The sequence below is a fragment of the Cupressus sempervirens genome, chromosome 10 (assembly GCF_028749045.1).
Source record: "Cupressus sempervirens isolate cs-2001-9-10 chromosome 10, ASM2874904v1, whole genome shotgun sequence".
In the NCBI taxonomy this organism is placed as follows: Eukaryota; Viridiplantae; Streptophyta; class Pinopsida; order Cupressales; family Cupressaceae; genus Cupressus; species Cupressus sempervirens.
Genome location: NC_143127.1, coordinates 536,671,972 through 536,686,670, shown reverse-complemented (window position 1 = coordinate 536,686,670; position 14,699 = coordinate 536,671,972). Strand labels below are relative to the sequence as shown.

The 14,699-nt window shown below is 35.8% G+C and overlaps 1 protein-coding gene across 4 annotated transcripts in view; it reads left to right on the top strand.

Annotated features, from left to right (window-relative positions):
- Nucleotides 1-3,076, top strand: part of LOC149535014 (uncharacterized) — a 286,870-nt gene extending 283,794 nt beyond the window's left edge. For all 4 annotated transcript variants that reach the window (XM_089806713.1, XM_089806712.1, XM_089806711.1 and 1 more), the window contains one exon: nucleotides 2,502-3,076. In XM_089806713.1, coding sequence (XP_089662839.1) covers nucleotides 2,502-2,674 — 173 coding nt within the window. In that variant the 3' untranslated portion in view covers nucleotides 2,675-3,076. The remainder of the gene's footprint in view (nucleotides 1-2,501) is intronic.
- Nucleotides 3,077-14,699: the final 11,623 nt, after the last annotated feature.

The following is a 14,699-nucleotide window of genomic DNA, read 5'->3' as shown; positions in this document are numbered from 1 at the left end:
AATTGTGCTTCAAAAAGAAGCTGGATAGGTCTCTTCACATATTTGGTGCCATCATTCCATATAGTAGTACATTTCATTTTAAGTATCATCTTTCCCTTTTCCCAGCAAGTAGTAGTTTTACGTGAAGTACTAAAAAGGAATCAGCCTACTCGGAGCTCACTCCAACATACAGGCAACCCATAGGCCCAAGAGAATTTTTATGTATCAACAGATAGCTAAGTGAAGCATTGTGACAAGGGTGCATATCCAGTTGATAATTGGAATATCAACCCACTTTTAAGGTAGATGAGAAGCGAAGAAGACAAGGTGGAAGAAGAGAGTTGGAGACTGTAGAGGTGGAAGGAAAGGGATGGAAGCCAGAGTTTGGAAAGCACAATGAAAAAGAAGAATCAAGCTTCTCATTCCATTACTAATACAATTCTATTAATATTCCATTTCCATTATATCCCTTCAACAACTTACCTCTTCCAAAGACCTAGTGAAAAAGGTTGATGGATTGGGCATTGCGAAAAAGGTTCATTTTATTATGCCCCAGTGCATAGTATTTTGCAAGTCAATATTTCTGCAATGCATTCTCTAGACCAAGTTTGTTGCCCAAATCTTGTAATCTCTAGACCAAGTTTGTTGCCCAAATCTTGTAACTGGAAATTACAAGTCATCCTCATTTTTTTTCTTTCCATACTTGGGTCTCTCAGTGACAGTCCCTTTCCACGTGATATTTTCCTAATACGAGCATGTTTCTCAAAGAGGGTTGCTTTTGTAGGTCTTATTGGACATTGGCAATCTTTGTTATCTTGAGGCCAGTTTTTTCTTGTAATCATTTGCTATATCTGTTGGCTGGCTAGCTTTATTTAGTTACTCTATGTACACCCTGCCTTGTCTTGAAAGATATAGCATTAATGGAATTTACTTTGGGGAGATTTACCAAAAGAATTTTCAGGTCAATTGGACCTCCCCCTACAATGTCCTATCCTGAAAATGGTCTTTAATTCTATTTCTTACAGATTATTGATGGCATCATGTCTAACCTCATTATCTCTAACACATTTGGCCGTATTTTTGAGAATTCTTCTAGACTGAAGGTTTTTTCCCACCAATTATGAATTGATTTAAACTTCAATATCTTGTGTCGCAATAGCACCTAGAATCTATGTACCTTTATGAGGAGGAAAATGAAGAGTTCTTTATGATCAGTTGTTCAATTCACTGTGAAAGCTAGGGGAGGTTTCAGTACTCATATAGGCATGGTAGGCTTTTTATGCACTTTCATCAGTTTTGTTCCTCTAAGGGTGTTTGGTCCTTTCCTTCTGAAATCCATCATTCTCTAGTGTAGTATATGAATGGGAACCTCCTGTGCTATAAGGATGATTAGCTTATTTTTTTCATCCCATCTTCAATGCGCAGGGATATTTTATCCTTTGGATTTGACTAGAGGATTACATGGTTGGGAAGAGATTATCGAGACACATTTAGCTAGTACAGGATAATTCTATTTTTCACATGCCATGCACTGTGCGTCTGTTTCTACCTTCCACCATGGCATTTCTAGTTCTAAATTCGAGGATTCTGAGACATGCATGTCTCTCCAGTTGGGGAAGATTCATCAGCATTGTATGTCAAGAGAGGTCTCAGAAAAGTCTTGGTTCTTTGGACATCTTTCTACTATTGCCCAATCAAAACCCTTAGCTCAGGGGGGTTTTACTATGAAAATTATTAGATCTTACATTGATCATTGGCAGTGCTGGTTCCTAATGGTTTTGGAAACCCTCCTACTTCCAACATGGATGCATATATGTCGGGCAATTCTCAGCCTCCCTACTAATCTATGATATTCATTGGCTTCATTTTGTTATTTATGTATAGCGGGCCTTCCCTCGCTTTGCTATTTATGATATACTTGTATCCAATTTCTAGGTTCTTCCCATCTTCGGTCTACTTCCTATTCTTGTGCTTAAAATGTAGTCCCATTCCCATTTTAAGTTTCTTGGGTTCTTTTCTACCCTTTATAGATGAACTGATTCCAAAACTTTCATTTCTAACACAGCCAACAGAAAATTGTTCAAGATGCAGGAGCTACTTACAGATTTTTAAAGAAATCATTTAACGAAAACTCAATTCATTCTATTTGTAATGTCTTGGACTTTTCCCATTCAACCCTTTTAACTTAGAACGACTTCTTTGAAAAGTTTGAAATGATTCTATCCTTGACTTGAATTTTATGATAAATATTTTATTTACAAAATTCTGTCAGCAACTTAATGGATGTAATATTATTATTTACTTTTTCATACTATATACTGCAGGTTGATTTGTCATTCTCGATATGCTTTGAATTTGTTACCATTTGTCTGTATCATATGCTAACTTAGATCCACTGTAGGTTCTGAAGCATTCGTATGGATTTATTATATATGCCATCTTTACTTGCAAACTTGATGGTCCCTGAATTACTCATTTACATTTGAGACATTCATAAATACTTACTTTGGCTTTCTCTACAGAGAATATGGATTTGTATATCAGAATGGGAGCTTCAGCAGTAGTCTTGTCTGATGCCATATTTAAGAAAACAGCAATGGCCACTAGGGATTTTGATTTAATAAGAAAGTTAGCTGCTTTAGCTGCTTCCAAAGGCAAAGCAGCTGTAAGCGAGTGCTGCAGCAGCTCCGCATGAGCAATTTCCAGTATAGATGTAATGATTATCAACGTGTAGCGTTGAGTCGCCATAAATTGTATGTTATAGTGAGAAGCACTTTTCCTAATATGGTCGCAGCATCAGAGTCTCATTGATATACTACAGAAGTTTCATCTCAATTCGAGAATTTAGTTATTCTAATGAAAGAAAATGAAATCGAAAGAAACAATAAACTAATTAATGAATCATCTTAAAGTTAATATTTATTTAAAAAGAAAAATAAAAAGTCTAGCGGTGAAGAATTGGGGTGACCTCCATATAGGAGGTAAGTTCCACTCTCACCTACTACGCTTTGCCCCAAAAAAAATTAATACATGTAGCTTAAACATTTTTAACTTTTTGAGGTGTAATATAATTTGTATATATCATTTAATCTTAAAATTTGTGTTTTGTGTATTGATTTTTAATTTTTCTATTTTGTTTATTATTACTCTAAATTATAATTTGATTAAAGAGTTACTTTTTAATGAATATTTTGACAATCAATTTAATGCAACAAGATAAAATACCACTATAGAGGAGTAAAAAATATTAAGTAAATCTTATTTAAAATTTAAAATTTAAAAAATATATATTTATATTAAAAAAAAAATTATACAATCATACATTAAAGATAAATTTGTCTATTGTTTTTAATTTATATATTATATTTTATTATTACTCTAAATTATAATTTGATTAAAGAGTTACTTTTTAATGAATATTTTGACAATCAATTTAATGCAACAAGATAAAATACCACTATAGAGGAGTAAAAAATATTAAGTAAATCTTATTTAAAATTTAAAATTTAAAAAAGATATATTTATATTAAAAAAAAATTATACAATCATACATTAAAGATAAATTTGTCTATTGTTTTTAATTTATATATTATATTTTAAAATTCAAAAAATATAGTAACTTTATTAATTGTTTTTTAGAAAAAAAAATATTTATTAAATTGATGTAGATAATTAATTTTAAAAAGTAGTAGAAAAATTTAAAATTGTCTATAGAAGTAAAAAATATAAATTATGTCATAATAAAAATCTATTTTCAAATTTTTAATATAGTTTATTTTTAGTTTTAATATTTAGTTTGAAATATAATTTTAATTTTCATAATTGAATTTGTTAATTTATTTAATTATATTTACACTTAATTTTTTATAGCTAATTCAAAATTTTCAAGTTGAGTTTACCTTTTACTTAATGTTATTGTTTATAGTACTTAAACATGAAGAAAAAGTGAATAGAGAGGAAGAGAGAAGGTAGAGGTGGATAAAGAGAACATATATAAAAGGAAAAGAAGAGAAGAGCCTAGGGAGGAATAAGAGATAAGAAATAAATAAGACAAATCAAGATATATATATATATATATATATCCACTTAGAGAGTTATCTCCTTCTCTCTACCTCTCTATATATCTCTCTTCTCTCTTACCTTTTTGTTAAGATGATGGAGTGCACCATACAGTGCAAGAAACCTCATTGTGCGGTGACACAATGTTCTCTTGACATGTCATACAGTGGTGTCATGTGTGGTTTGTACAACCGTACGGTGAAGCTTCATGGTAGTATGGTGAAGTAGTATGACAAAGTTGGTAGGAGTGACCGAGGGCCAAAGGGAGTGCCTGAGGCCCTAATGTCGAAGGTTGAAAAGAGTGACCCGATGCTAAAGGGACTGCCAACTAGAAGAGTGATCATCAAATGGATGAGTAATCGTTGGGATTGTAACCGTTTTTGTTATGTGACAATTAATGCACCAAATTGCATAATGAATTGCAAAGTGTATAAATGTTTACAAGAAGTTGTGGCTGTGAAAGTCAAGTTGATTGTAAAGACAATCTGAGCTTGTGAGACTATTTAGAAACCAGAGTTTGTTGTATGTAAATTATTTACTATCATACAAAATTTCTCAGGGCTTTTTGGGTGGTGGGTTTTTCCCAAAAGGGTTTCCCATGTTAAATATGGTCTTCTGTGTTTATCTTGTGCGCATATTGTTTTTCTCTATTCTTCTTTTTCCTATGCATCTCAATTTTCTAAAGTAAATTTGCAATCTGTTATATTTCCCCTGTAAATTGGCATTTGGAAGGCATTTTCCGCAAGTAGCTTTTCTAACACTTTTCTCCTCTTCATCTCTGTTGACTTTTCTCTTCTCTTTTTCTACATTTCTCTTCATCTACACTTTTATATTTATTTTTATTACTCTTTCTCCTTTGCTCCCTCTACTTATGCATCCATTTTTTTTATATTAAATCAATTAGATTCATGTAGTCAATTGTCATAGTTAGTTAATATTTCATTTTATAATTTTTATAATGTCAAGGATAATCTAAGTCCAAAAGTATGCAAATAATTGTTAATGATAAAATCTATAAATTTGCAATTTAAAACAACCTCAATTACCTCACAGGGGTATTTGGTAAACAAAAACATAATTGATTGACTTTATTCAGTGTACCCATTGTACACTAATTGCTACTTCATATCTAGATATTATTCGATGTCTACTTATGTAAAATGAGAGTAGAATTATATTAACATTTTAAGAATAATTAATAATAATTCTAATTCAAATGCTATAAAAACCTTTTTATGTAAAATGAAAGTAAAATGGTATTAACAATTTAAGAATAATTAATAATAATTCTAATTCAAATGTTGTGTAATAAATTATTAAAAATTTAAACAAAATATATGAATCACAAGGTCTCTTCATAATGGTGTCTTGATTTTATAGTTCTTGTACAATAGTTATGGTCGAATTTCACCCAATAATATAGTTTTTTAATAAATGAAATTAATTTACACAATATATGTTAGTGTGTTGACATTTATTCTTCAATTTTTTATGGTTCTCTTCATTAGATAAACATTATTTTTATGGGTTACACATTTCATAGAAGGCGTATTATCCAACTATAATTTTGTATAAAACTTAGATCAAGTAAAACAATGCAATTATAATGGTGATTGTAAAAAAAATTCCACTTTCGAAATTATATTCTCAATACATGTCTCTTAATTAAATGATACTACCTCAACCATTAATGTATATTTCCCACTTCTTAAAAATGTCCTCAAATTTGGTTTATCATTGTAGAAAAGGTGGACTTCATGAATAGCCAAAGAAAGTTGCAAAAGATCATGTGTGTGTCTATTACTAGGATAAAATTGGTCTATTAATGATAATGAGAGGGAAAATAATCATCACATAGGTTACTACTTTTTAGTCTATCCCTCTATCCCTCAACGTCTTCATTGTTTTGGTTTCTATACTAGTCAAAATTGTAAAAATTTCATCTTTCCAAGCCAAAATGGGTTACAAATGTGTCAAACTTCAAGCTTTAAAAGTGTCTTTAAATCTGATGTCTAGGTCAATAGTTATGAGAGGTTAATGAAATCTTGCAAAACATGTGTTTTCAATTGGAACATTAACCTTTAAACACTAAGAGGTTAAGAAATGGGCTCAAAACATGTAATCTCATTCTAATTATTAACCTCCCTACCCAAAAAAGGGTTACGAAAAGCACTCCAAAAACATGTTTTGAACACCAAGCATTAACCTCCAAAACATGTGTTTGATGGACTACCCAACAAATGGTGCCTCACAGGAGTCTATGTTCAATATGCAAGTGCGATGGATATGAATGCAAAATGTGAACTAGATGAAGGGAGAAATCACTCTCTAGATTAGTTATCTTAGAATTGAATGGAGAAAATAAGGAATGAATGAGGATTGTTAAAAAGATACAGAATGATTGAATTCTCGAATATAAGTGTGTCAATTACGCCTTCACTATCACCTTTTCTATCCAAAGATCAAATTCTAAATGGACCTGTGGTCTCCAACTATGTGTTTTATCAATAGCAATAAAGTGAAGCATTGAATCATCAACTTATGTAGCAGCCTCATGTCGACTTGTGAAGTGTTTGATAGAATGTCTTGAACAAGAGTTGATGTGTGGAGGGTGATAACTCGAGGAGCAAATACAATCAAAAGGGGGCGAAGAAACTGTGGGCAGATGGCTGACGACTGTGATAATAATGTGGCAAAAGGTTATTTACTTCGGCAATTCTCTATTTACTCTGCCAGTCAAAGCTTTCACCATGGTCACAAGTAAATTTGATTTACTAGCTAAACATACAGTGAAAACTGTAAAAGATACAACTTCACAACTTAAAAAATTTATCGGCAACAATTTATGTCGAGTGATAGGCAGTGGGTGTCAAGTGAGCTTGGCACATTAAGTAGTCGAGTGGATGTTTGCTTGATAGCAATGGATGTTGAGTGACTCGGTCACTAAAGGGAGATGGAGCTCGACAACAATGCTCAGTCAACACTAAGATTGAGTGAAGTCGGTCGACAAAGAGACCAAGTGAGCTTGGTAAGACTCGATAGGGAAGGGACTGAGTGAGCTCAATAAGCATGAGAGAGGAGCCCAAAGGACTCAGCTATAACTTGGCAGGCACAGCACAAGCAAAGTTGACCAAGTTAACACAATAGGGGTTCGGTTATCAAAGGGAACCGAGTGAGCTACCAACAGACAAACTATTTGGACTATTCTACCATTAAAACATAGAGATGATAACAAAGAACATGCAACTCTGAACTTCTTAGATACTAAGCACCATGCAATACAAAATAGGTAGAAATGAGACAACAATGAGAATATGTCTTCTTGCTTGCTTTCTATTCATAAACTGATTCAACTAAATACAAATCTAGGAGCATAGGGCTTCAACCAGAAACAAAATACTTTAACCTACAACTTCTACTTGTAATATAAACTTGCAACACTACAAGGTTGCATACAATAATGCTTGGAGCAATCATTGCTTCATAGGAAAAACCAAAACGAACTTACAGAGAATAAAGAGATCAAGGTTGTGCTAATGCAACCTTTTTCTAGCTCTCGTTCTCTCTTAACTCTCTGCACGTCCTTCTCCTTCTGTTCCTTTCTCTGAACTGTTGACCTTCTATCCTTTCACTTTGATCGAATGAATCAGACAACTTTTCCTTTTGACATGTCTCAAAAATGTTCCCTCTCATTTCAAATTTCAAATTCACCTATCGAGTTAAATGTATCAAGTGGGTAGGTGGGCATTTGGCTCAAAGGTAACTAACCTTTTTCAACACTCCTTTGTCTTGATCCAAACAAATGAAACCAACTACACCATGATTGTTTCTTAGACACACATAAGTAGCTATGCCCAATGGCTTAGTAAAAATGTTTGCTAGTTGTTGCTCAGACTTACAAAATTCTATTTTGATGTCTCCATTCTCCACCAACTCTCTAATGAAGTTATGTTTGATTTCTATGTGCTTGCTTCTCCCATGGAAGATTGGATTCTTAGACAGTGCAATTGAGGAAATGAAATCACAAACGATTGTGGTTCCATCCTCTTGCCTTTTGTTCAAATCTGTCAAGATTCTCCTTAACCAAATAGCTTGACATGTTGTTGCATTTGCTGCTATGTATTCAGCCTCTAATGTAGATTGAGCAACAACAGGTTTCTTCTTGGATGCCCATGAAATTGCACCCAAGCCCATATGAAACATATAACTGGAAGTGCTCTTCCTATCATCTAGTCTTCCAACCCAATCACTATTAGTATAACTAACCAACATAAAATCATTATCTGCAATGTACAAAATGTCAAATCCCTTGGTACCATTCACATACCTTAGGATCCCCTTTCCTGCTTGCAAATGGAAATCCTTTGGTGTTTCCATAAATCTAGAAATCAAACTTACTGCATGCATCATGTCAGGCTGAGTTGATGTCAAATACATTAAGCTTGCGACCATACTCTTGTATAATGTTGGATTCACACTTTTTTTGCAATCTTCCTTGCTCGACTTCGGACCTACTATTGTTGGTGTTGGGATTGCCTTACTATTCTATATTTTAAATCTCTCCAAGATCTTATTTGCATACTTTTCTTGAGAGATGAAGATGTCATCATGCATTTGGTTTACTTCTATACCTAGAAAGTGCTTCAAGAGACTTAGATTTTTCATTTCAAATTCATTCTTCGTGGTATCTTTGAACTTGCCAATTAGGAAATTGTCATTTCCAGTAAAGATTAAGTCATCTACATATAAGGCAACAATCAATACCTTGCCATTTGTTGCCTTGATGCAGAGTGTAGGCTCACCATCACTTTTGCTAAGCCATTGCTCATCAAGTATGAGTCAATTCTATTGTACCATGCCCATAGAGCTTGCTTGAGCCCATATAGAGTTCTCTTCAATCTATACACCTTGTGTTCTTCACCTGCAACTTCATAACTAGGTGGTTGCTCCACATATACCTCTTCTTTCAATACACCATTTAAAATGGCAGAATTCACATCCATTTGGTATATCTTCCATTTGTGTTGGGTTGCAATTGCTCTGACAACATGCACGGTTTCCATTCTTGCAACCAGGGCATATGTCTCATCATAATCTCTGCCATAATGTTGCTTGTACCCCGTGACCACTAATTGTGCCTTATGCCTATCTATTTTTCCTTCAACATTGCACTTGGTCTTGTAAACCCATTTCACTCCAATTACTTGTTTCTTGGGAGGCAAAATAGTTAACTCCATGTTTCATTTCTTTCAATAGCATCTATTTCGTCATCCATGGCATTACACCATTTATCCTCTTTCATAGTTTCTTCAGAATAGATTGGATAACTATGAGAAAATAATGCAAAATTTACACTCTCATTATAATCTTCATCATACCTTTCTTCTTGGTATATCTCCCTGATACTCTTTTTCTTTCTTAGCAATAGGGAGGCAAGAGTAGGATCTGAATTTTTAGTATTGTTGATGCTATTGTTTTGCATGCCAACTTGGGGTTGTCTTGAACTGGTAGGAGTGAAACTCAGCATGTTTAAGGTTGCTTTCCCTTTTGCCTCTGTCTGCAACTATCGATGTTTTCTGCTTCATCATCTTGTTGATCACCAATGTCATCTTCTTCTTCAATGGTCGACACTTTACTTGAATTGCTTAAAGATTCATCTACTAAGCCATCTCATGACTGATTTTCAAGAAAATCCACATCTCTTGAAATGATGCTTTTCTTGGTGATTGGATCATACAACCTATAAGCCTTTGATTTCAAGTTGTAACCAGTGAAGATACACTTCACACCTTTGTCATCCAGCTTTTGCATTTGTTCCTTTCGCACATGTGCATATGCTACACATTCGAACACTCTCAAGTGTTCAACCATCCATCTATTTCTTGACCATGTCTCAAGAGGAATCTTGTCATGAATTGACTTTGTAGGACACATGTTTATCAAGTATATTGTTGCTGCTACAACTTTTCTCCAATGTTTAGTTGGGAGTCTCTTTTCTTTCATCATACTCCTTGCCATCTCAACAATGATCATGTTTTTCCTCTCTGCAACTCCATTTCACTGTGGAGTATAGCTGGTTGTAAGCTCCTTCTTAATGTCATTCTTCCTGCAAAAATTTACAAACAAATTGGAGGTATACTCTACTCCTCTATTTGACCTGTCCACATTCTTTTTCAGCCAAGGCTTTAAATTCAATAAATTTATCAAATGCTTCAGATTATTTTTTCAAGAAACACACCCATGTCCTATGACTTAAATCATCTATGAATGTTATAAAATAAGTATTCCCCCTAATAGAAGTGGTTTGCATAGGGCCAACTAAATCAAAATGCACCAATTCTAATGGTGCCCTTGCTTGTGTAGAATTACCAAAATTAAAGTGAAGCCTATGTTGCTTACCCAAAAATACAAGTCTCACACTTGTCACGTGAATCTACAATGCTTAGCAAACCATCTACCATTCTTTTCTTAGACAACAAATTTAAACCAGCAAATTTAACGACATCAACTTTCGGATAACGGAGGAGGTTATCGCAGCTATCACAGAGATCCCAATCGAGGGTTTCAAATTCTACAGGGACAAGAAGCTCTCAGCCAATGCGGTAAGGGATTTTGTGGAGAGTGAGAAGGAATTGAAAGCGTTAAAAAAGCTCGACACCTACTATGTCCCCGACTCCATGAAGAAACGGTGGAGGTATGTATTGAAAGCTGTCATTGAATATATTACTTTGGACCCAAGATTTGATAGAGCCCGCACCCACCACTGTTATTTTAAATCATTTTTAGAAGAAAGCCAGAATTTCTTTTCCTTTTTATCTGTTAACTTCTATGAGTAAGGCGATGGACAACTTCAAAAAGAAGCCCATTGCAAAATCGGCTCTGCATGAAGGGTTGTTGCTTCTTATCCATGAGCACTTCAAAGCCCAGACCATCGGTAATGCCCCCCCTCAGACTAAGACTATGGAGTCTGGAAGTTCCAGTTACTCCTCAGACTCGGATGACATTCAGAGCCTCAGTTCTGAGAAAGGTGGAGTCTCCTCCTCAGGGAAAGCTACAACTGTTAAAAAATCCCCCTCCCCTATAACCCCAAGCAGAAAAAGCCCTAGGGATCTTAGGCAGAAGCAGACTGAGAAGGCTGAGGGGGGTAGCAGTGATGATGAGGAGGATCCGGAGTCTGAGGAGGTGGTGAAGGAGACGCAGGAGGAAATAAAGGTCGATAGTGGAAGGAAGAAGCGCAAGAGGGAGAGCCTAGAGGATGTGCGCTCTCATTATGAGGAGACGTCTGCGCTGCCCCTTTCTCCTATCCATCTCCACCTTGAGGATCAGAAAGAGGAGAAAGCTGGGTATGCGGAAGGGGAAGTGCAAACCAATGACAAGAGGAAAGCATGGATTAATTTCAATGTCAAGACCGCCAAAATGGGAATCTTTAGGGAGGCCATGAATCCCCAAATCCTAGTGGATAATCAAGAAGAGCAGTGGCTGGAAGAATTAATTGATCCGGCAATTGTGGCTATTTCGGACAGAGCCAGGGAGACAGGGATGAATCTCTTAAATAATGCTCGCAACAACATGATTGATAATTTCAAATCAATCAAATGGCTCTTCCATGAGCTCGAGGAGGTTAAAGACTAGGTGAAACATATTGAGGCAACAAGGGAAGGAAAGGATGCCAATAGGAGGACAGACTCAGCCGATAGGCTCACTCTAGCGGAACAGAGGATACACAATCTGGAAAACTACAATCATAACCTTGCCAACTAGATGTTTTCCTTGTTAAGTTGCATCAACAACAATATCATCTCTCTCATGGGCTGGATCAAAGATAGAGAAACGCACGATGATGAGGATGGAAATGACAGAGACGAGGCTAGAACGGAGGATGACCCTGCAAAGGACAAATCCACTCCTGCACAGGACCAGGGGAATCAAAGAGGGCAACAGATGGAAACGGAGGAGAATCAACAGGCCTTTGAGGCTGCTCAAGTGATGCAGGATCTAGAGCGAAAGAACGAGGAATAACTCTTGCCTGTTCTTTTTTTTTCGTTGTATTTTGGCTTTTTGTACTAGCTTTTGGCTATGGCTTTGTCTATTTCTTTTTCCTAGTCTTTTCTCAGAACTTTTTCCTTTGGCTGGGCTTAATGCTTATTATCAGCCTTTGAACTTAAACTTTTTTGGTTGGGTTGTCACGCTTATTATCAGCCTTCTTATGTACTAACTTGTGGGTTTCAGGTTCCCTGTAAAACATGTTTATCTAATCAAAAACAAAGCCAAGATGTCCATACCTGAGATGCCATAGCTTGGAGGGGTTTTCAATCACGCTCCTAAGAGCTAATTGTTGATGTACTGTTGTACGTGCATGCTTGGGAGGTGTAGTATTGACTTAAGAAGAGTAGCATGTCTCTATCTTCAAGGGGAACATCAGGTTCGTTGTCATTTGGACTGCTGCAAGTATTCTCTTACTGCCATCCTTTTCATGAATGACACACTTGTCATTTTCCATCAACACCTTATAACCATTTTGAATGAGTTGTCCAACACTCATCAAGTTGTGCTTCATACCCAGGGAAAAATATACATTTTTTATCGCCTTCTTCTCACCTTTCTTGGTGCAGACCACGATAGATCATTTGGCCACAGTGAGAATGGTTCAATTATTTCTCATCTTAATTTCAGACTTGAAATTTATATCAATGAAAGAAAATAAACTTTCATTGCCACTCGTGTGGTTGCTGCAAGCATTGTACAAGTACCATACCTCAGGGTTGCCTTCTTCACCAATGTTACACATGATGAAGGTTGTGAGATTGTTTGCATTTCCCATGTTCACATCAGCCACATTTGCATTATATATTGATTGATCACCTTGCTTCTTCGAGTATTCACTTGTATAATGTCCAAACTTATGACATTGATAGCATACCACATTGCTCTTGTTGGAGTTGTAATTCTTCTTACCTCCTCTAGAGTTGTTTTGAGAGCTGCTTGCACCCTCTTGATTGCTTGCTCGTCCTCAATTTTTTGCACCAACATTCCTTTGACCATTTCTTCCATGACTTCTATTGAAGCTATTTCTTCCTCTCCCCCTACCTCTTGAATTTTCTTGAGCTTGAAAGATTGCTCTTGGGAAGGTGCAGTTGACCTGTTAATCTAGTGCTCATGGGTTTGAAGAAATCCCATCAACTCATCCATGGGCAATGTGGTGAGGTCCTTTGCTTCCTCAATGGTTATCACAAAGTTGTCATATTTTTGAGGTAAACTCTTCAATATCTTCTCCACAATCTTTTTCTCTTCATAATCTTCTCCATTTGATTTGAGCTAGTTTATCAAGTAGAGATTCTTGAGCTAAATTGTGCAATAGGTTCATTATCCTTCATTTGTAGCTTTAGTACTAAGACTTTATCGGTCCCTTTGAATTTTGTCTCAAGAATGTCCCATGCTTCCTTTGAGTAATTTGTTGTTGCAATCTTGGAAAAAATAGTTTTTATCATTGTTGTGTCAATCAGACTTAATGCTTTTGCATCCTGTCTTCTTGACTCCTTCAACTGAGTCTTCTGAGGGTTGGTGAAGGCAACATACTGTGATGGGTGGGTTACATCATTAAACCCATTCATCACAAACTCCCACAAATCATTAGCAACCATGATGGTTCTCATTTTCTTTGCCCATGTATCATAATTATGTCCATTAAAGGATAGTGGTTGTTGCAATGTCTTTCCTGCATCTCCTACCATGTTAAATATCTAGAAAAAAAACCCAAACTCATGAGGATGTGAGGCCTCAAAGCTCTAATACCATGTAAAAGATATAACTTTACAACTTAAATTTTGTTTGGCAATAGTTAATGTTGAGTGGCAAATAGTGGGTGGTGAATGAGCTGGGCACATTAAGCAGCCGAGTGGATGTTTTCTCAGCAATAATGGATGTCAAGTGACTCAGACACTAAAGGAAGATGGAGCTCGGCAACAATGCTCAGTCAACACTGAGACTGAATGAACTCAGTCAACAAAGGGACCGAGTGAGCTTCGTAAGAGTCGGTAGGGAAGGGACCAGGTGAGCTCAGTAAGCACGAGAGAGGAGCTCGATGGACTTGACTATAACTTGATAGGCACAACACATGAAAAGCTGACCAAGTTAACACAAAAGGGGTTCGGTTATTAAAGGGAACCGAGTGAGCTACCAATAGACAAATTGTCTGGACTTCCACCATTAAAACATAGAGATGATAACAACGAACATGCAACTATGAAATTCTCAAATACTAAGCACCATGCAATACAAAATAAGTAGAAATGAGACAACAATGAGAATATGCCTGATTCAACTAAATACAAATCTGGGAGCATAGAGCTTCAACCAGAAACAAAATACTTTAACCTACAACTCTACTTGTAATATAAACTTGCAACACTACAAGGTTGCATACAATAATGCTTGGAGCAATCATTGCTTGATAGGACAAACCAAAACAAACTTAGAAAGAATAAAGAGATCAAAGAGTGTGTTGTTGCAACCTCTATCTTGTTCATGTTCTCTCTGAGCTCTCTACACTTCCTTCTCCTTATGTTCCTTTCTCTAATCTGTTGACCTTCTATCCTCTCACTTCGATCGAATGAATGAGACAACTTTGCCTTTTGACTTGTCGCAAAAACTTTCCCTCTCAT